The sequence below is a fragment of the Monodelphis domestica genome, chromosome 8 (assembly GCF_027887165.1).
Source record: "Monodelphis domestica isolate mMonDom1 chromosome 8, mMonDom1.pri, whole genome shotgun sequence".
In the NCBI taxonomy this organism is placed as follows: Eukaryota; Metazoa; Chordata; class Mammalia; order Didelphimorphia; family Didelphidae; genus Monodelphis; species Monodelphis domestica.
In genome coordinates, this window is record NC_077234.1 from 16,711,155 (window position 1) to 16,732,904 (window position 21,750).

The following is a 21,750-nucleotide window of genomic DNA, read 5'->3' on the forward strand; positions in this document are numbered from 1 at the left end:
GAGGAAAGAAAGAAGAGGAAAAAAAGCTCACGGAGCTCTTTTAAAAGGAAAGCTGTTAATTAGACTTGACTCCTAGAGTGTATTTTTTTTTAAAGCATGGCCAGAGGACCTGGGTTCAAATGCCTGCTCTGCCACTTACTACTTTGGGTCACGAGAAAATTGTTTTATACCCCCTTTGGACCTCAGTTTCCTCATTGTGGAAAAAAACAAATGAGTTTTGATATTTATTGTTTGTAGCTAATAAAATGATCATAAAGGAAAGAAGATGGATTAAACAATCTTAAAACTGATTTCCAAATTTGAATCTCGTAATTCTAGTTATTAACTGCATGCCCATGGTCAAGTCACTGTGACCTAGGTTTCCTCATTCATAAAAGGAAGGGGCTGGACTGGACAACCTTTAGACGCCTTCAAGTTTTCCATGTTGCAGACACAAAGGGCTTAAAAGGGTTACAGAGCTCCGGAGATGGGCACTGGGACTAAGATCACCAGTTTGAACTGTTAAGATAGTTGGCCCTTTTTGTCTTATTTCAGAGTAAATGGGGGAAGTGCCATTCTATACAAGGTAGGAGATCCTCAGAAAGTCTAAGGACAACCACATAGAGCAAATGGGCCCCAGATAGCCTTGGAAATGGACCATAAACCCTGCTGCTCTCTCAAATAACCACACAAGCTCTTCCACTTTTGTCATGAGCTATTCTGGGGTCCATGAATGCTGTTTGCATGAGAGCCCAGAGAAGCCTCTCCTCAATCCGGAGGAGAACTTCCATTTGTTCATGAGGTCATCCAATTAACATTATCAGAAGCTGGTATCAAATGTCCAAAGGGTCCATTGTGCATAATTGCCATGTCTGCTTCTAAATCCTCGGTCCCAAAGTGAAGGTAATTTCCATTCCACAAGCCCAATGAGTAGTTTTAACCTTCAGCTGACTGGTCTAAAGAGATAATATTTGCCAAGCGTTTTGCAGAACTTAAATGCTATATAAGCCATGAGCCATCACCATTATTGCTATTATTATTATCATCTCATTTTTGCCTCTGCGCGGGATATAATAGAATTGTAATAAATGCTTGTTGATTAGTTAATTGTTATTCTCAACCACAGGCTACATGAATATTCAGGAACTCAGAAATGTGACTATAAAGACATGAGAATTTCTTTTCATTTACTCTCTTAATTCCGATGTATTAGGAAGAATTGTGTATTCCTGAGGCTGGGATCTGGGTCAGAGACACCATCTAGTCGGTGGCTTTTTGCATTTTCTTTGTCCTTGGGAATCCCAAAGAATGTCTTCTTTCTTTACACCATTTGGCCAATAGATGAAAGAGAGAAGGGTTCTTTTCCTGTGTACCTTAGAGGAGAGATGGGAGGGTTGATGGAACGCCTCTAATTAGCTCTCACCAACTAAAGATGTCTTGGGATGTTCAGGGCAGGAGCTGAATAAGGAGCTCCTGAAAATCTCTTATTATGTTTCCTGCCCCAGCTTGGGTCATCCCTGATCAGGAGAAACCATGGAAACCTCTATCGCTTTCTCAGTTATGGCACTGCCCTAGTCAAGAACCTGATACAATCAATAAACGTATATTCTTACCCCCAAATCAGTCTCTTGATATCTACTGTGGAAATCTAACTAGATGATACTCTCTCACTCACATAAGCCCTTGTTTGACCCTTATGTTGAAATCCAGATCCAGTTTGTACCAGAAGGGCCAGGACTTTAATAAGACAAGGGAATTCCATATAGGGGGCTTAGATGAGGTGAGTTACAGACATAGATTTGAATCTCTCTCATTGACTATTTGTGTCATTTGGGACAAATCACAACTTGTCTCCTCCAACTTTCCTTATCTGCAAAATGGGTATAATTATGTTGGAACACTTGATCTCAACAAATTCTTAGAACGACCAAATGAGATAATGCATTAGAAAAGAAAAAGCACTTTGAAATAGGGCATCTAGGTGGCAGAATGAATAGAGAGCACCCAAGCCTGGAATCAGGAAGATTCATCTTCCCGAGTCCAAATCTGGCCTCAGACACTTACTAATAACTGTGACCTTGAGCAAATCATTTAACCTTGTTGACCTCAATTTCCACATCTGTAAAAAGAGCTGGAGAAGGAAAAGGCAGACCACTCCAGTATTTGCTGTCTTGGTATGTAAATGGGGTTAAGTGACTTTCCAGAGTCATACATCTAGCAAGTGACTGAGGCCATATTTGAACCCAGGACCTCCTGTCTCTGGGCAAGACTCCAACCACTGAGCTCCCTAGCTGCCCCAACTCCAGTATTTTTGCCAAGAAAAAACCCCAATGGGGTTCCAAAGACTTGGATACACCTGAAAGATAACAACAAACTTTAGAAATACAAGGCACTGTGTCAATTCATCCTCTTAATATTCTTCTTAGTTGCATTACTCCGAATACTTTGAGGGTCTTCTGAGTTTTTACACAAAGTCCTTTCACTTCTACCGAACAACCTGGAATTTTCCTTTGAAAGAGGCCACCTTATACACTGAGCTTCTGCCAATTGTTGCTAGATCTCACGAGAGCAGAGATCTCCCGAACATCCAAACCCATTGTCCCTCCTAAGCGCTGATGGGACGTCTGTGATTATTTCTTGGCTTTGGAAATTTTGTATTTCCTGCTTTCAGTGTTTGGAGCAGACCAGGGGAGGAGAGGGTACAGAAGATGCTGAAAGCCAATGGAGACTATGGGTCCTGGTCCCTGGGACTTCTAGTGCAGCTACTGGAGAGTCATACCAAGAGGAGTGAGAGTGAACCCCCTACACCTACTGGGCTTTTCTGAATGTCCCTGACCCGGGCACCTAAGGAGAAGGGCCCATCACTCTGCTTAGAGATGGGGCAAGTTCCACAGCCTATGAAAGGTCCATCATGTCATTCTTTATATTTCCTATTTCCCAATACCAAATCTCCACAAAAGCTAAGGGCTGAGGGACAGGTGGGTGGCTCTGGGTTTTGAGAGCCCAGTCTGGAGATGAGAGGTCCTGGGTTCAAATATGGCTCCAGTGTATTCATTAGAAATCTTGTATCCTTGGACTGCATCTCCCAGAATTCTTTTTCATTTCCAAGCATCCTCTTCCTTTCATTTATGTGCATTCTTACGTGATTGTATTTAAGTTTTGTAACTCCTCCCTCTAGCTCTCTTCTCTCATGACAGCAGCTTGAGTTAGCTCCCTTTTTACTCTAGTCTTTTAGTTTCCTTTTGCTTCAAGTTAAATATTAATAAATCTTATTAAATTTAATACTTGAAATATTGGATATTAATTTTAAAATCTACACCAGACATGCCCTAGCAATGTCACCCTGAGTAAGTCATTTAACCCCATTGCCTAGCCTTTACTGCTCTTTTGCCTTGGAACCAGTACACAGCATTAGTTCTAAAATAGAAGGCAATGGTTTTTTAAAAATGTAATGTCCAAGACACTATGGCTTTGGAAAGGGCACTAGATGTGCTAGATTCCAATCTTGCCTCTGCTACTTATTACCCACTTCACCTTGGGAAAATCCCTTCCTCTGGGACTTAGTTTCCTCATCTGGCAATGAAAAGAGTTTGACTCCAGTGCCTTCCATCTCTGTATCTATGATCCCATCAAGTCTATCCTGTCTTTAAGTCATATAGTACAGTGGAAACAATACCAGATTTGGAGGCAAAGGACCCATGTTAAAATCTAGGCTCTGTAAAATCAAACAACTGGACTAGACTGAGATAGCTAGTTGGACATTGTAACATGGGTAAATACTTAATCTCCTCCTCTGTAAAATGGGGATGATAATAATAATAATAATAATAATACCCAAGTCAAATGTGATAACAGATATAAAGCACTTTGCAAAGCTTAAAACGCTATAGAAATGTTATTTATTATTATTACTCTATCACTAAAGTCCCTTCCAGCTCAAGTCCATGGTGATGACTGTAGCTGGCACCACATCTTACTTATTTTTGTGCTGGACTCTCTGGAGGACAATCCAATCCAGCTTGAACCCCTAAATTGCCCCCCTACTATTTTCCATATTTAAAATGAAGAAAAGAGGAGAAAAGTGTTTTGACACTGGCACCTATTGAGTCAAACTTCAGTCAATTCAGCTGGAATGATACGAGCTAATGGAGTGAACAGCCACCTCAGGCAAGCTGCTTCCTTCCACTATATTGCTTTCATTACAGTCTGTCAAGGTCCTCCCTTCTAGGACCTGTTTATCCTGAAAACTCTGTCTGATCCATCCTGGGCTGACTGTTTGCGCACAGGCTCACCTTTGGCGAGCCAGACCTGCTGGGGATCCGGCCTGAGCCAGGGCTCCCTCTTCTCACTTACATAACCACAGCTGGCCAAGCGTGAAGGAGACCCTTCTTGTGTGTACTTTGACAGATTGTTATTGGAGCTGGCCACAGGGGAGGGGAAAGAGGCTCAGGCACACACTGGCAGGTATTTGTGAAAGAGCCCACCTCTCATGTTTCTGCAGCATAAACAACAATTATAGGCTCCAAATTGCACACTTGCTTTAAAGAAGGAGGCTCTCACCCCCAAAAAGAGAATCCCAAGAGAATCAACACGTCAGCTGAAAACTTCTTCTGAATGCCAAATGAGAAAGAAAATGGAGGGAGATGAAAACCAGACATCAGGAGAGAGAAAGAACAGAGGGGGGAGGAAGGGAGGAAGGAGAGACAGACAGGGACAGAAACAGAGACAGAGATGGTGAGACAGAGACAGAGACAGAGAGGAGGGGGAGGGAGGAATGGAGAGAGAGAGACAGAAGGAGAGAAACAGAGACAGAGATGGAGGGAGAGACAGAGAAAAGAAGGGAGAAGAGGAAAGAGAAAACAGAGACAGAGAGGGAGAGAGAGACTCCACTTTGTGTATCCATTCTGATTATTATTCATTTGATAAGTCAGTTCTTAATCTTTAGGGGAATTGGGACTAGGTTGATAGATGATGGCTTTTATTATGTTCTCCAAGTAATTACCTTCACTAAAATTTTTCCTTTCAAACTCTGTGGGCTGGGAAGCTGCTTGGAATCTCCTGTGTCGATAGATGACAAGTCCAGTTTGTCACTGAAAATTTCCTTTAGGTACCGAGCAATCTTCTTCTGTTGTTGAATGCTGCAGTGATTCTCAATGGACAAGATCACTGGGAACCTAAGAGAAAACAAGTGTCAAAGGCTGTAAGGGCATGGCACATAGACAGTTTAGAAAAGCAGTCTGGGCTTACTGAGCTCTTACATTTCTAGGCAGTTGTACTTGTGGAGGGGAAGATTTTTTTAAAGAATGAAAAAAAAATCCTACAAGGATCCTAGAATAATTTATTAAAAACCTTTCCATCCAAAGAAAAATATTTTGATCTCTTTAATGGTTGAGCAAACAGTCAGGACATGGGGCTTAGATCCACATGAAACTCATGAGATGTGTAATATACAGGAAATGACAGGAGAAGAGAGAAAAGAAAGAGGAGGAAAAAAGAAAGGGCAAAAAAGAAGAGAGATAAAAGAAAGAGGGATAAAATTGAGGGAAGAAAAGGGAGAAAGCAGAGAGAAAAGAAAGGAAGAAAGAAACAGAAGGATATGGAGAGCTAGAGCAGAAAGGCAGAAAAAGGAAATGAGGGAAAGAGGAGAGAGATAAAGGAAATGAGTGGGACAGAAACATGGAGAGGGAGAGAATAAAGAGAAGGAAAAGAGAGGAGAGGAGAGAGAGGGAGAAGAAAGAGGAAAAACAGAGGAGGAACAGGAAAGAGGAAAGAAAGAAGGCATTGTAGGGGAGAAGAGGGAAAGGTGGAGAGGAGAGGGAGACCAGGAGGAAGAGGCAGAGAAAGAGGTGGAAGCCAGAGAGAGAAAGGAATAGAGGGAGAAGCAAGGAAGACAGAGGAGGAAATAGAGATGGAGAACCCTTGGAGACAAAGAAGAGAATAGAGCAAGAAGAAGGCAGAGAGAAAGAAAGAGAAAAGGAAAAAGGAGAGGGAGAAGAACATTACCTAGTCTATTTGCATCTGATTTATTCTACCATTTTGAAACATCTTAGGGCCACCTCCCATTAAATGTAATTGTTTGTTCGTATTTTTAAAGCTTTGCAGGGAAAATAAAAATAAATTGCAGCATTCAACTGCAAGATAAAAATGACTTTAAAGTCACCTGGCTCTTCCAGAACAAGTATTTCCAAACTATAGTGAGAGAATTATATTTGAGTGGTTTTCCAAAGCTGGGCAGAGTGGGAAACATTTCAAGCCTAGACTGAAGAGTAACATATAACATCCCTGTTTACAAAATAAATGACTAAGCGACACACGGTTCAAGTGATTTTCCCCAGGCAATGGAGACAACCAGTGCTGAGACAGAAATAAGATTGGGGATGTAAATATACAAGAAGGGGAAAGAGGACAAGTATTCATTAAATGCCTACTATGTGCTAAATGCTTATAATGATCACATTCAATCCTTGCAACAACCCTGGGAGGTGGATGTCATTATAATCTTGATTTCACAGTTGAGGAAATTGAAACAGGCAGCAGTTAAGTGATGTCCATGGTCACATAGCTTGTAAATGTCTGAGGCTGGATTTGAACTCAGACTTTCCTTCACACAAGCAAATTGCTAGAACCATATGTCCCTTAGTCTTTTACTTTGTAAACAAGGATGCTACACTTCAGGAACAGGCTTGAAATGTTTCCCACTCTGTCCCATTTTGGAAAAATACTCAAATGTAATTCTTCCAACATAGTTCAGAAATACTTGTTCTGGAAGGGCTTTGTGAATAGCTGGGACATTGCATTTGGAAACAAAAGACTTGGGTTTAAAATTTCTCAGCTACTAACTGGGCAGCAGTATGACCTTGGTCAAGTCACTTCTACTTCTATGGATCTCAAAGATCTCCATCTATAAAATAATTGGACTGTGCTAGAAAATCTCCAATCTCCATGGCTTCTTCCAAGGCTAAACCATCGTACCTTTGTCTTTGAATGGGAAAAGACCATAGAGATCACCTTATCTAATGCTCTTGTTACAGATCAGGAAACTAAGACCATGGTCATGCTGCTAGTTAATTACAAAACTGGGATCTGAACCCAGGTCCTCTGATTCTTCCATCATTGCTTTGTGCCTCTGCAGCCAGATCACTGGCAGTAGATAGATAGCTGAGCTTGTAGTCAGGAAGACCTGAATTCAAACCCAGGATGTAGGACTCTGGGCAAGTCAGTTAACCTCAAACTGCCTCCTTTTCCTCAATTATAAAACAGAGGTTGTAATAGCATCTACCTCCCAGAGTTGTTGTGGAAGATCAAATAAGAATCTAAGAATAGAAACATATAATCATATATATGATGTGATAATATATGTATAATATATAATATAATAATAATAAACAGCACAGTGCCTGGTACGTATTAGGCATTTGTTTCCTCCTTTTTTTCTGATCACTTTGGTGATTCAACTCTTAATTTTTAATTATTTTATCAATTTACTTCCAGTTTGGAATTACTGCCATTCCCATTTTGAATGTTTCATTCTATGTGCTTCTAGTGAAATAATAACTGGTAACACGCCTTCTCTGACACAGAATATCCATCACAAAGCTCCAGACATAGGCAAGGAAAGCCAGAATCAATTCTCTGGCTTATAGGCAAAGCCTGATTCCTACGGTAAATGCCATGACCATCTGAGCTTTAATTCTCCTCATTAGGAAAACATAGCAATAATAATGAGAATGATATGAAGGCTAATCATAGAATAAGGCTAATAATAGAATAATAATAATAATATTCAGACAGGGAGAGTCCTGGTCTCAAAGCCAGAAAGAAACTGGGTCGGGACACAGTGATGGAATTTCTGGGTGCTCTAGGCGCTTCTCAAAGTCCAGAAGTTGCAAGAAAGGGAGAAACTAGCTTTGCCAGAGGGAGCTTCCTCATCAGGGAGTTCAGTTCCTTTCCACAGCCCATCAAACAGAAATGTGTTCGCCCATGAGGGTTGTCTGATTTCATGCTCATGATGATCTGGAGGGATATTTGTTTATACAAACAAACAAGCCCAGCATCTGCTGTGTAGAGTAGCCTGGAAATCTCTCCCCAACCAGCCCAGGGAGTTTAATGGAAATCACGTTTCTCTAAAAAGGCCCTAATAGATTATACTCACCCGTAAACTCCAAATCAGCGGTCAGTAACACTAAATTAATGGGAACAATTCTAGTCAATGAAAATTTCACATGGAAGATAAATGATTAAACATCTGAAGGCAGCTCTTGATGTCTCCATTAAATGAACTTATTTAACACTTTTTCAACTGTTCAGTAACCATAATAACAGTGTTTTCTTTGTAATCTCTTCTTTGACAAAGTTGGAGACAGAGAGCAAACACAAGGATCTCATCACAAGGAGACACCAAGGATATAAATAGGTCAGAGGATCAAAAGAATCCTGGATTTAGAGTTTAGAGGTCATCTGGCAAAAATGCTCATAAAATCCATTTTCCAGCTGAGAAAACAAAGGCAAGAATCTTTCTTCTTGTCCAAGGCAGCCCCCCCCCCCCCAAATCAGAGGCATTCTGGACAGGGTGGATCTCCTCAGCTAGACCTGAAGGTTGAAAGATCAAGTATTCAGATTATTAAAGGTCATTTACCACCATGGATAAGCCAGCTCCAGAGCGGAAATGGGAATGCCCCCATTCGAGGTGTTGTGTCTTGGCTCTGCCCTAACTGAGCTAGATCCTGGGGCAGAGGGAAGGGTTTCAAAGCACTTACTCATTCTTTACGAAGGCAGTTTTATTGATTGTCTCCACGACATCTCGGAAGAGGATTTTTGAAGTGAAAGTATAACCATGGTGGACCACTGGCTCTCCATCTGGGCCATCCCAACAGTCAACTGTTAAAACAAATAAATAAGCACACTCCATTTGACAAGCATTTACTAAATACCTACTATGTGTCAGGAACTAAGAATGCCAGCAAAAACAAAATTGGTCCTGTCCTCAAGGAATTTCTGTTCTACCTATCACTCAGTGATTTTTCTATTGACTTCTCTGGAAATCTACATTTGGTTCTATCAAGTTTTCAATGTGAAACTGTATATCGCTCATATATTTAAATGTTTCCCTTGGTTCCATTAGTGCCTCAGTAGAGAGAATTGTGTTTTAGGAAAATGTTTTAACTCAAAAGAATTAAATAGGATGATTTAAATTAATGTGGGAGAACTCAAAGATCTTTCATGCTCACAGAAGAGGTCTGGCAAACCAGATCAAACAGAATAATCATATCTGATGTTGGTCAGCTGATCCAATTGGGTTTAGATTGCTAAAATGCTATTTGAAGAATCTAATTCCTCCAGAAGACTATCAGCTATTTTTTTCCCAATAAGAGTCTCCCTCAAAGGAAATGACAGGGATTTGGAGTGAGATATTATTGCCCTTTTGGTGCTTTTATTTCCTGGGCTCAGTCTCCTAGTATTTCCCATGATTTAGCACATTCTCATATCATTTACTCAACCAAAGCAATAAGAAATGATCACATGTGTATCAAGAAAGGCACCTTGACATAGCAGATGGAGTACTGGTCTTAGAATCAGGAAAACCTGGATAAGAATCCCAAATTTGACATTCAGTAACCAGGAAACCTTGGGCAAATCACTTAGTTTAACACAAACAACACTAGAGGTAAATGAAGTCACTAAGAAGCCATAGATGGGTTGCAATAGTGATTGAAGAGTGTTCTTAGACCAGGAGTTCCCAACTTGATTTATTCTGGTTCTTATTCCTCTACTGGATTCTCTTCTTGAACAATGTTCTCCCAAGGCTTTGCCCTCAGCTCCCTGCTTTTTATTTCCCTCAGTGAACTGCTTAAGTCCCATGGCTATAACTACCTCCTCTCCAGCTGGCTCTCAAATTCATTTTTTCCAACCCCAACTCGCCTACAGGCTCTCCCTACTTCGATATTCTAACATCATTCCAAATTCATAATGCACAAAAGTTAACTCATCACTTCCTCAAAAGCTTTGGGAATAACATTGCCCTCTAGACCATGAATCCCTGCTTCCCAACCCAGCCAATGGTGACCCCAGAACCATCACTGAGGGAAGAAATATCGATGGAAAAGAGGCTGCCTTTCTCACCACCAACACCAACTTCTGATTGGACAGTTAAGGACAAGGGTGGTAGGAGGGGCAGCAGCCTGGTCTGGATTCCAGGTCAGTCTTGGAAGTCATAATCCTGGGGATCAATATGTATAAAGATATAGCCTAGTTTTTCTGAATGTGGAAGCCAGTATTCCCTCATGGGGGCTCTATGTTCAAGTGCCCATGTCTTTGCCCCCAACATTTTTCAAAATTCTTTCTAAAACCAGTGTTGCCTCTTGCCCCAAAAGCTATCAGTTTTCAGAATTTCTCAGAATAAGATCATAGGTTCAGACCTGAATGGGCCCTGCTTGATCATCTATTGTTCAAAGAATCTGAGGCCCATAAAGGTCAAGGTTATATGGCCACTAAGTGGTGAAACCAGGATTTGAACCCATGTTTTCACACTCAAAAGCCAAGGCCCTCTGCACTACACCACATTACATCACAACAACAAAAATTAAAGGAAATGGCCTATTTTTGAGGATATTAGGAGAGAGAGAGAGAGAGAGAGAGAGAGAGAGAGAGAGAGAGAGAGAGAGAGAGGGAGGGAGGGAGAGGGAGACAGAGAGAGAGAGAGAGAGAGAGAGAGAGAGAGAGAGAGAGAGAGAGAGAGAGAGAGAGAGAGAGAGAGGGAGGGAGAGGGAGACAGAGACAGAGAGAGAGAGAGAGAGAGAGAGAGAGAGAGAGAGAGAGAGAGAGAGAGAGAGAGAGCGAGAGAGAGAACACAATGCTAAAGAATAAATAGTCCCCTGAGAAATGTAAGTAATTCCAGATGTGGTCTGAGAAGATTGTATGGCACCTCTGAGACTCTAAGGGGCACATAATTTGTCAAAATGATGGTGTCTAGATGAAAGTCTTGGTTCATCTGCTCTCCTCAGACTTGATGCCCCTTTTTCAAAGTGGATGTTTGTTTCCAGATGTTTTAAGAAAAATACAAAGATACCTTAAAGGCTCACTGGCCATGATTGTGATAACTAAGATCTTGAGGAGTCCCTAGAACAGCACCAAAGATTCATGGAGAACTCACATTTGTTTATCAAAAAACCCCTAAGTCTAATAAAGGATGCCTGATTGTGACATCATAGGAGGTTGCTAATAACTGCTTTTAAATACCCATAAACTGATGAAAGAAAAGTGTTCAAGAATGAAGAAGCAGAGTTTAGGCTCGACTTGGGAAGCCTGGATTCTGTCATTCACCTCTACAATGCTTCTCTTTGCTTAGCTAGAAAATGAAGGCAACAATATTTACAGGGGCTGTTACAATAGATTTCTGGACAAAGCGTCAGGGAGATCAGGTTTGAATCCCATGTCAGACACTAAGTGGCTATATAAACCTGGGCTGTTTATACACTGAAAAGCCACCATCTGTGGGCTTCGGTTTCTGTAACCAAAATAAGGTTAGACCCAATGGTCTCTAAGGTTTCTCTGAGCATGAAATTGATTCTCTTTCTAGCCCCATAGCCTAGAAGGACCCATTCCCCTCAAAATAGAATAGCTTTTTGGTCCCATGTTCATCCATTGTTAATGAATGTCATGATAGAAGTGGGAAACCTTCATGACAAACTGGCTGGAGACTCAAAATCTTGAAAATCTAGACTGCCAACTTCTCCCGATGGGTACACTGAGATGGCATGTCCAGAGATATTAGCAAAGGTCCTGAGCCAGCTCATAAGGGGCACTTCAGCATCAGTCCCATCTTATGACCATTAATCCCTTGAACAGAATATCCAGATTTGTCAGAGCCCTGGCTAAAAGGCAATAATGGAGGGGCCAGGTGAAAAAATGGCATCAGCCCAATTTGCTGACAAGCCAGCTCTATGAAAGAAACTTCTTATCGATCTGCCATAAAAATCTGATTAAAGAAGGCACTTCAACTGGACAAATGTAGATAAAAACCAGCACAGGACTGAAATAAAGATGGAGAAGTGCAGAGAGTTTGGTCGTTTTTCTTCTGATCATGAAGGGGAAGGGAAAGCAGCTGTCCAAAAGCATCTATCTCCTACTCAATAATTACTCTCCTGCTATTATGGGAAATCATGTGAGGCACCTGAAATTCATAGCCTCTGACTGGCCATGGTCCATAAATTAGGCTTTAAATGACAACTGGCAGCTGTTAAGAAATAATAATAAAGTCAAGTAACTTTGCATATACATGATGTGGGAAAGGTCACCGAGTACCCTTTGGTCTCTTCTGCTGCAATCTGTAAACAGAGGTCATCTTTGAACAGAGGTTCTTAATCTTGACTTTAAAAAAAGATCATTTGATAGCATGTTTCAAAAGAACTGGTTTCCCTGATCATCCTACGTAGCTGATTTTAAGCATGATTCTGAAAAAGAAATCAGAAGCCTTGCCACACTGACTGCCAAAAGGGTTCAGGACACAAAACCAGTTAAAGAATAGTTCAAGGATGCTGACTTAAGAATTTATGAACTGAATCATCTATGTCTAGCCACATAAGTGTAGCTGGGACCAACCAAGGAAGCAGTGAGGGATCAGGAATCTTGAATAAGAGTAATAGAGGAGGCAGCTGGGTGGCTCAGTGGATGGAGAATCAGACCCAGAGATGGGAGGTCCTGGGTTCAAATCTGATCTCAGAAACTTCCTAACTGTGTGATCCTGGGCAAGTCACTTAACCCCCATTGCCTACCCCTTACCACTCTTCTGCCTTAGAACCAATATCCGGTATTGATTCTAGGACAGAAGGTAAGGGTTAAAAAAAAAAGAGTGATAGAGCAGGAATGAAAAGGCAAAAGGTGAGGAATTTGGTCTGTGGTTGGTAACCATCCCTCCAGCTATGAAACTCATCTCCTGTGCCACCTCTTCTCTCAGTGCCTGGTGGGAACTTGAAATAGTCAAGCTAATGACAATGAATGACGGCCAGAGCCAGTTTTTATACATTCAAAAGATACTTGTCAGGTAGATAAGTTCATTTGAAGATCTCTTGGGCTTCAAGAACTTTTCATTTCTATCATTATTTTATAAACTATATTTTGTCACTCAAAGTAATTACAGAGGACTATAGATCATATATTATTTCAACGTATCATGTGCTTGTCATCTCAGATCTAAAACTGGAAGGAACCCTATAGATCAGATGTGAAAAATGAAGCCGAGGGATGTCCAATGTCTTGCCCCAAATCATATACTTAACTAAGCATCAGAGATGGGATGAGAAAATGAGCCCCCTGACTCGGAACCCCACCATACCACAAAGTCCAAATGTCCCTGTTTCTTTCATGTCCCTCAGTTTTAGGATATTAGTTCCTAGAGAGGGAGAACCTGGTTTATTATTCCTGTGAGGAAGTCAGTGAAACCAGGGAGGACTTGTCTGAGGTGATACAGAGGGAAGAAAGTTGAGACAAGAGGAAAATAGACATAATGACTACAGAAATACCAACACAGAACTAAAAGGCAGCATCACTCAGCTCCATTACAAATGATGAAAATTAAAGTACAGAGTTCCCTTTCACTTCAGAAAAGGAAAGCTTTATGTATTATCAGCAGCAATTGCCCAATTGGGCAGCCTCACAATTATTTTGAGGAATTAGGGTTAGAGTCAGTAGAGTCTGAGAGTTAGGGTTTGTTAGAATTGGAATTAGAGTTGACTGTACTTTGGGGAAGGCTTGGGGAGAGCAATGTGACAAAGAAGTGCATCAATTTTTAAAAAATTTACCACCTAGGGGCAGCTGGGTAGCTCTGTGGATTGAGAGTCAGACCTAGAGATGGGAGGCCCTAGGTTCAAATCTGACCTCAGACACTTCCCAGCTGGGTGACCCTGGGCAAGTCACTTGACCCCCATTGCCTAGCCCTTACCACTCTTCTGCCTTGGAACCAATACACAGTACTGATTCCAAGATGGAAGGTAAGGGTTTAATTAAATAAATAAATAAATAAAAATTTATGACCTGGCTGAAGAAAAAACATTAATAAGATTTCAATATTAAGAAACAGCAACCACAGAAAACCTGAAAACTAAGTACTCTGCAAATGTAATGACCAAGGTTGCCCCCAGAGATGAGCAAATGGATTTCCCTTTGAAGAGGTAGAATATTAGCACAGTAGAAACTACAATCTTAAAGACAGAGGTTCTGGGTTCCCACCATGCCAATGGGGCTGAATCTTTGTGTGTTTGCCACTAGATAATAGCAGGAAGAGCTAGGACTTACATAGAGCACTCTAAGGTCTGCAAAGGGTTTTTACAAATATCTCATTTGCTCCTCATAACTTCCTAGGAGGAAGGTTCTATTATTATCCTGTATTTTACAGCTGAGGAACCTGAGTTTGAGACTGGCTGGAGCCACACTGCTCAGAAGAAGTGTGTGAGGCAGGATCTGAGCTCAGATCTCACTGAGCCCTCGTCCAGCTCCCTATCACTCCAGCACCTATTAGCCTCATAATCTCTCCTGGCCTCAGTTTCCTCAGCTGTAAAATGAGGGGATGGGATTAAATGCCATCTGCAGTCTCTTCCAGCTTCAGATCTCTGGCGCTCAAACTACAATGGTGGAACGCTGTATGGGCTATTGAATTTGGTTAATATATTGCCTAGTTTTGTTGACCTGATTTTGCCATCTCATCTTTAGACTTTGTTACACAGAATGGCTCGCTAGGTAGGAAAAGAGAGATGGATGCATTCTAAAGTAAAATGAAGTAGGAATAAAAGAGGTCGACACAGTATATTTTAAACATTTTAAAGCAATGCAATGTGGTGCAGTAAAGAGTGTGCCAGGCTTAGAATTCAGCTTGGATACTTCCTTCTTAGCTGGGTGACACTGGGCAAGTCACTTAGCCTCTGTTTGCCTCAATTTCCTCATCTGTATAATGGGCATAATAATGGTCCCCACCTCCCAGGGTTGTTGACACAAATGGTGTGATCATTAACTTGGCACAGTGCCTGGCACAGAGTAAGTGCTAGCTATTATTGATGCTTATCATTATTAGTACAGTATCCCTGCAAACAAAGCTACCTTCCACACAGCGACAGCCTTCTTGCAGCACCCGGGCATACATGTCCACTTTGGACTGAGAGAGGAGCTGGTCACCAGTCAGGTAGGTGTTGTGAGAGGAGGCAATGTAATAATTGCAGAGGGGCTGATCCATGTCTTGGAACACTTCCGCGTGCAGTGGGTTGAAGACATCACAGGCAGGACTCCTCATGAAGTTTGTAAAGCCTTTCATGGAAAGAGAGGCAAGAAAATATGGGGGGGGGGGGGGTTACAAAATGGCAGCTCAGAGGACGAGACACATTAACAGGAAGCCGGTACTGCATTAGATCCATTGTTTAGCCCCTTATGATGAGGGGTCAGCACTATACCGAGCACTATCTGCGAAGTAGGCAACCAAGCATCAATAATCTTGCTGTGACTTCAGGGCTCAGTGTCTGTCAATAAAAAGACGAATGGGCAGAAATCTGAGGTCGGTTCCAGCCCTCTGTCTATGATCTAGTGATGCCGCATGCCTCCTTGCTCCAGGAATGGGTCTAAGGACTCTATCATGCTAAAATAAAGTGAAAAAACAAAACGCTGGGAACACCCCCCTCCAAAGACCATGGTAGAAGAGTTCCCATTCTCTAGATGGAAAAACTTGGGCCAAAATCCAAGTCAGTCCCAGAAAACCGCAATATTAGCGTACTTGGGGCACGAGTAAGTTGGTAAAAGCTAGACGTTTTGTCACAGAGAGTCAGACACGATCGAAAATGACTGAACAGCAACAATGAAAGATCTAAAATATAACTGAATGGAGGAAAGGAGCAAAGAAAGCCTTTCGCTACACACTTCAGCAAAGCTAATACAATAGGGACAATGAGCCCCAAAGGAGTTCGTGTCCATTCGATTGTTTATTTTGTGGACATCTTTCTTACCAACTGTAGAGTGGGAACTGGGACAATTGCAATCATTGCGACAACGAACATCAAACACCCAGAACAATTAGGCAACCATTAGAGACTGAAAAAAATAGCATCAACTCTTCTGCAATCATATATCCTGCCCAAAACAACCCACTGGAAATCAGGGTTCTAATGAGCCAAACAGACAGTGATTGACGACAAACCCCATTTGGGGCCAAAGCACATTATTCCTTGTATCTCGTGTTTACAGACCATCGAGTGGGGTAAGAAGCATAAACGATGGAGCTGATTCAATTTGACTCAACAGAGATTTGTTCCTCACTTACACTATGCCAGGAGCTGTACAAAATGTGGTGGGGAGGAAGAGATTGCAAAGACAAAAATGCAACAGACTCTGTCCTCCGTAATCTTCAATTCTAGTGCCGTGGGGGCAATATGTCAATGATGGCAAAGCACAATGCCTGGAAGGAAGAGGCCCTCGAAAAATATTAGTGGTGTGAACAAAGGACGGTCCTCATGTACCAACGCAAGGCAATTGGAAGAATGTTTCTCTGTAATAGTCAAGAAATGTTCCGCAAAGCTGAGCACAGAGAAATCCAATGAGAAATGGTACCCGCTCTCAAACGTATAATTCAGAAGCCACAGGCAGCCAGGCCAGTCTACTGAAGTACACTCGAGGTAGTTGTTCAGCAGATGATAAAGAAAAAGCCCAAAGCAATTCTAGGAAAACTTACCCATCAATTAAGTCAACATCTACCTGTGGTTTTCTTAGAAAATAGGTGTGTGTTTGCTTTTTCTGGACAGAAAACACTTACCTAATATTATATAGGTGTTACTTGGTTATTTATGTTTAACGTACAGAAAAAAAAGAATAAAAGATAAGGGAAGTAGAGGAAAGAATACAGTATATCAAGGAATACAGTCACTTAAGGACCCATGCAAGGAAGTAGTTAGTAAAGATAAATGGATACAGAAGTAAATATGTTAACTGGCATCCTAGCAAGCATTTCAATATAGCACTTTACCATTTAAAGAGAGCTTTTGAAGTAGGATCTCATTGGACTCTCACCACATCCCTGGGAAGTAAGTAAGTGATCTTATTACCCTCATTTAAAGATGGGGGCTACAAGAAGTGAACAGTCATACAGCTAAAGAGGAAAGGCTTTTATTTAAAAATAAAAAGGTTATCCCAACAGGGCGAATCAGTACTTTGGGTGAAAGCAGGGCTGTTATGGGGTTCAAGTGAGACAATGGATATAGCATTTTGCAAACCACAAAACATGATGTAAATGCCAATGACTACAATTATGATTAGCCTCCAGTCTGGCGATGACTTCTTTCTCTTAGCCTTCGATTGCCCTCCTTGTGAGCTCAGGCAATGTTTACAGGGCAATAATGGGGTGGACTGTACAAGTTGAACAGCTGGCCTCTGAAGGGGGAAATGTATGCCCATATACTCTTAGATTTAATCTGCATCATTCACATTTCTTAAATCTAAAAAAATCAACAAAGCTTAACGACTGACAATTCTTGAGGTATAAATGCTTCCATTGAAAATTAAACAATCAGCTCACTACTGGTTATTACTAGTTCTTATAAAAAAAAAAAGCAAGGAGAAAGCTCTAGAAGGAACAAAACAGCAACAACCACCAGATGTCCTGAGAAGAGAATGGGCCAAGTGGGAGAACCTTCAGAATAGTTAAAAAAAAAATCAAGTCCTGGGGGCAGCTGGGTGACTCAGTGGAGAGCCAGCCCTAGAGATGGGTGGTCCTGGGTTCAAATCTGGCCTCAGACACTTCCAGCTGTGTGACCCTCGACAAGTCACTTAACCCCCATTGCTTAGCTGATACCACTATTCAGCCTTGGAACCAATACATAGTATTGACTCCAAGATGGCAGGAAGGGTTTTAAAAAAAACCAAGTCCATAAGAGACCAAAACCAAGAGCTAACCTGACCTAAAGATAAATGCTTTGAAATTGTAGGGTCCACTCTAGGGTCCAGGCTTCCTTCCATATACTTGTGCCAGAAAGAAGTTTAACATAGTCAAATCTAAAAAGGCATACATGATAACATCGAAGGATATTTTACCTTCTATGCCAAGGACATTCTTCTCCTTGTTTTCTTCTGAAACTTCAAACTTCTTTATGATGTCAAGACAATATTCTGTTGTCACGTTGGTCATCTACACCAAAAAGAGCCAGTGTTAGTGCAGCATCTACAAGCGTTTATTATCTGACTAATGTGTCAAAGTTCCAGAAACCTTAAACTGCCTGAAACGTTGGTCATCCAATCCCGATCTCTCTGAAACAGGAAGAAAAGTAGATTGAGATTTCCAAGCTTCTTCTTTTTCCAGCTCATCACAAGGCACATTTAACCCCTTACCTCCCACCTATCTGTTCCAAAATAATTAGAGCAGTTGGGGGCAAAGAATTGGAAATGCAGGGGATGCCCATCAACTGGGGAATGGCTGAACAAGTTCTGGTATACGACTGTGATGGAACACTACTGCATCATTGGAAATGATAAGGAGGCTCACCTTTTTTTTTTTTAATTTGGAAAAATGCTGGGAATAATGAACAGTGAATGAGTAGAACCAAGAGAACATCACACACAGCAACAGAAGTAATGCTGGAAGAATAAATCGTGAATGTCACCTTCAGAGAGTGAACTGAAAGGGGGAAACATGAAAGACTTAATTTGTATGAATGTGTCTGTCTCCTGCATGATACCTTCTAGGATGTGGGAAGGACGGGGAGGGAATAAATTTATTTCAAGCTTCTTGTGGATAAATTCTATTAATAAAAAAATACAAAGTCACCTCCAAGAAATAAAATAAAGCCCTTACTTTCCACCTTAGAACCAATATTGTATATTGGTTCCAAGGCAGAAGAGTGGTAAGGGCTAGGCAATGGAAGTTAAGTGACTTGCCCAAGATCATACAGATAGGAAGTATCTGAGGCCAGATTTGAATCCAGGACTTACCATCTTCAGGACTGGCTCTCTATCCACTGAGCCTACTGCACCCACAAGGTACATATTTTGTGACAAGGAAATCACTTTAAAAGACTGATATATATATAATTTAAGGTCGGCAAGGAATTCAGCTATGTAATTCCTTAATGAAAACTCAAGTCAGCAGTCAACCTTTTATGGAGTTAATTACAAACAGGAGGAAGAAAAGAGAGAGAGAGAGAGAGAGAGAGAGAGAGAGAGAGAGAGAGAGAGAGAGAGAGAGAGAGAGAGAGAGAGAGAGAGAGAGAGAGAGAGAGAGAGAGAGAGAGAGAGGAGAGAGAGAGAGAGAGAGAGAGAGAGAGAGAGAGAGAGAGAGAGAGAGAGAGAGAGGAGAGAGAGAGAGAGAGAGATGAGAGAGAGAGAGAGAGAGAGAGAGAGAGAGAGAGCCAAGCCCTTAGATAGCACTGAGGCAAAGAAAAGAGATCAGTCCCTAGCACTCACTTGACCAAAACGGAGAAACAGTCTCAGGGGCCTCCACCTCCAGCTTCCTTCAGAGCTACCTTCTCAGAGCACAACCTCTCCAACCTCCCCTCAGTCCTCAGACCCCTCAATCTTTAAGGAAACCACATGTCTTCTTCTCACATCTACCAATCACTGTCCATGTCCATGTCTTCCCTGTGCCAATGGTGGCTCTAGCTTAACACAGGACCGCCCAGAGGTCTCCCCTTTGCACATGTCTGTTGAAGGTCATATTCTCAAATAATTAAATCTTGATCCTTTTGCTGCAGCCCTTCCTAAATCCTGTTACCCTGAGTAGGGTGGAGATTGGAAGTTCCAAGACCTGGTTTTGTCATTCCAAGTATCTCTATTGTATCAATTCTAAAATCAATCATGACTCAAAGAACTTCCTGTTCTATGCTTAAGCATAGGTCAAAGCCCTTTCCATTGTTTAGCAAAAGGTTTCTGTCCTCAAGTAGTCTTAGGTAGGGAGGAGAAGGACCCTCCCATGCCAAGGGGCGGGTTCACATTCCAATAGACTATCAGTAGGAAATTTTTCAAGTATGAAATTTCCCAATGGTGAAATTTCCAACATTTATAAGTCTAAGAAATTTTAAGGTTTACAATTTTGAACTTACCTTGTTCAGGTGTGGGTTGAACGAGGTGACCTCTGATCTCCCTAAAACCTCAGATTCTATGAATTTCAGCTCTGAAATTTACTTGAATGAGATGACAAATTCTGGAACTCATCCTAATCCCTCTAGACTTGCTCCTTCTTCAGATTTCCCAATCTTTTGATGGTCCCACCCTCTCCCCCAATCACCTGGTGTGTAGCATCAGGGCCAAGCTCAACTCTTTCCTCCCCCTTACCTCCACAGTTCTACATTCCCTTGAAGCATAAAATGAGAGGTCTCCAAAGTCATGGGGCCATTTTAAGCTTTAACATGCAATAAAGAGTTATGGACTGGTTTCCCAGCTTAAAACAGCACCAAGACTAGACTTTGGGAACAGGGGGCAGCTGGGTGGCTCAGTGGATTGAGAGTCAGACCCAGAGACAGGAGGTCCTGTGTTCAAATCTGGCCTCAGACACTTCCTAGCTGTGTGACCCTAGGCAAGTCACCTAACCCCCATTGCCTAGCCCTTACCATTCTTCTGCCTTAGAACCAATACCCAGTATTAACTCTAAGACAGAAGGTAAAGGTTTAAAAAAAAGACTTTGAGAACACCCAGACTGTATTTATAAATGCATTCTCTGGACTCCTCATTGGCCATTGCAGTGATCTGAGTTCTTAGGGCTTCCCATGTTCTTTGTCTTTCATATGTTATCACTATTGCATAAATTGTTCTTCTGGTTCTGTCCACTGCCCTCTATATATCTGTTAAAGGGTCTTGTTTTCTTCCTTTTTTACTGATGGGGGATGAAAAGAGGAGAGGAGGGAATGGAGAACAAGTTTATTTTTTAAGTACCTACTATCTCCTCAGTATTTTACAAATATTATCTCATTTGATCCTCACAAGAACCTTGGGAAGTTGGTAAAATTGTTATCCTCACTTTACAGTTAAGGAAACTGAGGCCTTGAGATTTTAAGTGACTTGCCCACAGTCCCACAACTAGGATGTGTCTGAGGCTGGATTTGAACTCAGGTCTTAAATGCTTATCAACTTTAAAAGAATTTTAAAGGAGATGCTAAAAACCAAGGACTTGCTCTCATAAAGAAGCTTGAAATATCTGTAATTCAAGTCAGTGATATGGTGCCCTTTTTAGTTATTGATCTCATCATGATTATTACTGTCACTGAGACAAGCACCAAAATAAATTTCTTGAACGATGGCATTAATATAAAGCAGGGATCCCTAAATCTTGGGTGACTGTGACATCTGATGTGGCTCCGGTTTAGTGCGCTCCTCCCTTTGGCCTTCCTGAGAATGCTACTTGGCATTTTAAAGATTAATTCACCTTAAATTTGTTCTCAAAATTTCATGATCCCTTGAAGTAACTGGAGACAACCCAGGCATTGGGAACTCTTGCTGTAACCAGTACATTGAGCTTTCTACAATGATCTGTTCTGCCTCAGGTCCCCAAACAACCTCTAGACCAGATGGCTAAGAGTACTTCCACCTGAAGGGGATGTTCTGGAGTTTATGCATCTGAAATTAATGGGACACAGCCAACGTCATCCTGAATGCAACATTCGTTTCACTAGCCCATGTCTCTTAATTGCGAGCAATCTGGTGAATTAGTGAGTCAAGCAGTCAATCAACAAACATTTAGAAAGTGCCTACTGTGTGGGTGGTGGGGTCATCAAAAACGAAATCTAGCATCTTTGGAATCCCAAGCCTGGCTGCAAGCTC

General features: G+C 41.5%; 1 protein-coding gene across 1 annotated transcript in view; it reads right to left on the reverse strand.

Annotated features, from left to right (window-relative positions):
• PLCH1 (phospholipase C eta 1) overlaps positions 1-21,750 on the reverse strand; it is a 232,135-nt gene that overhangs the window by 48,141 nt on the left and 162,244 nt on the right. Inside the window, exons 7-10 of the mRNA XM_056808478.1 lie at positions 18,037-18,130; positions 15,067-15,270; positions 8,736-8,856; positions 4,982-5,153 (exon numbers count right to left, since the gene is read on the reverse strand). Coding sequence (XP_056664456.1) covers positions 4,982-5,153; positions 8,736-8,856; positions 15,067-15,270; positions 18,037-18,130 — 591 coding nt within the window. The remainder of the gene's footprint in view (positions 1-4,981; positions 5,154-8,735; positions 8,857-15,066; positions 15,271-18,036; positions 18,131-21,750) is intronic.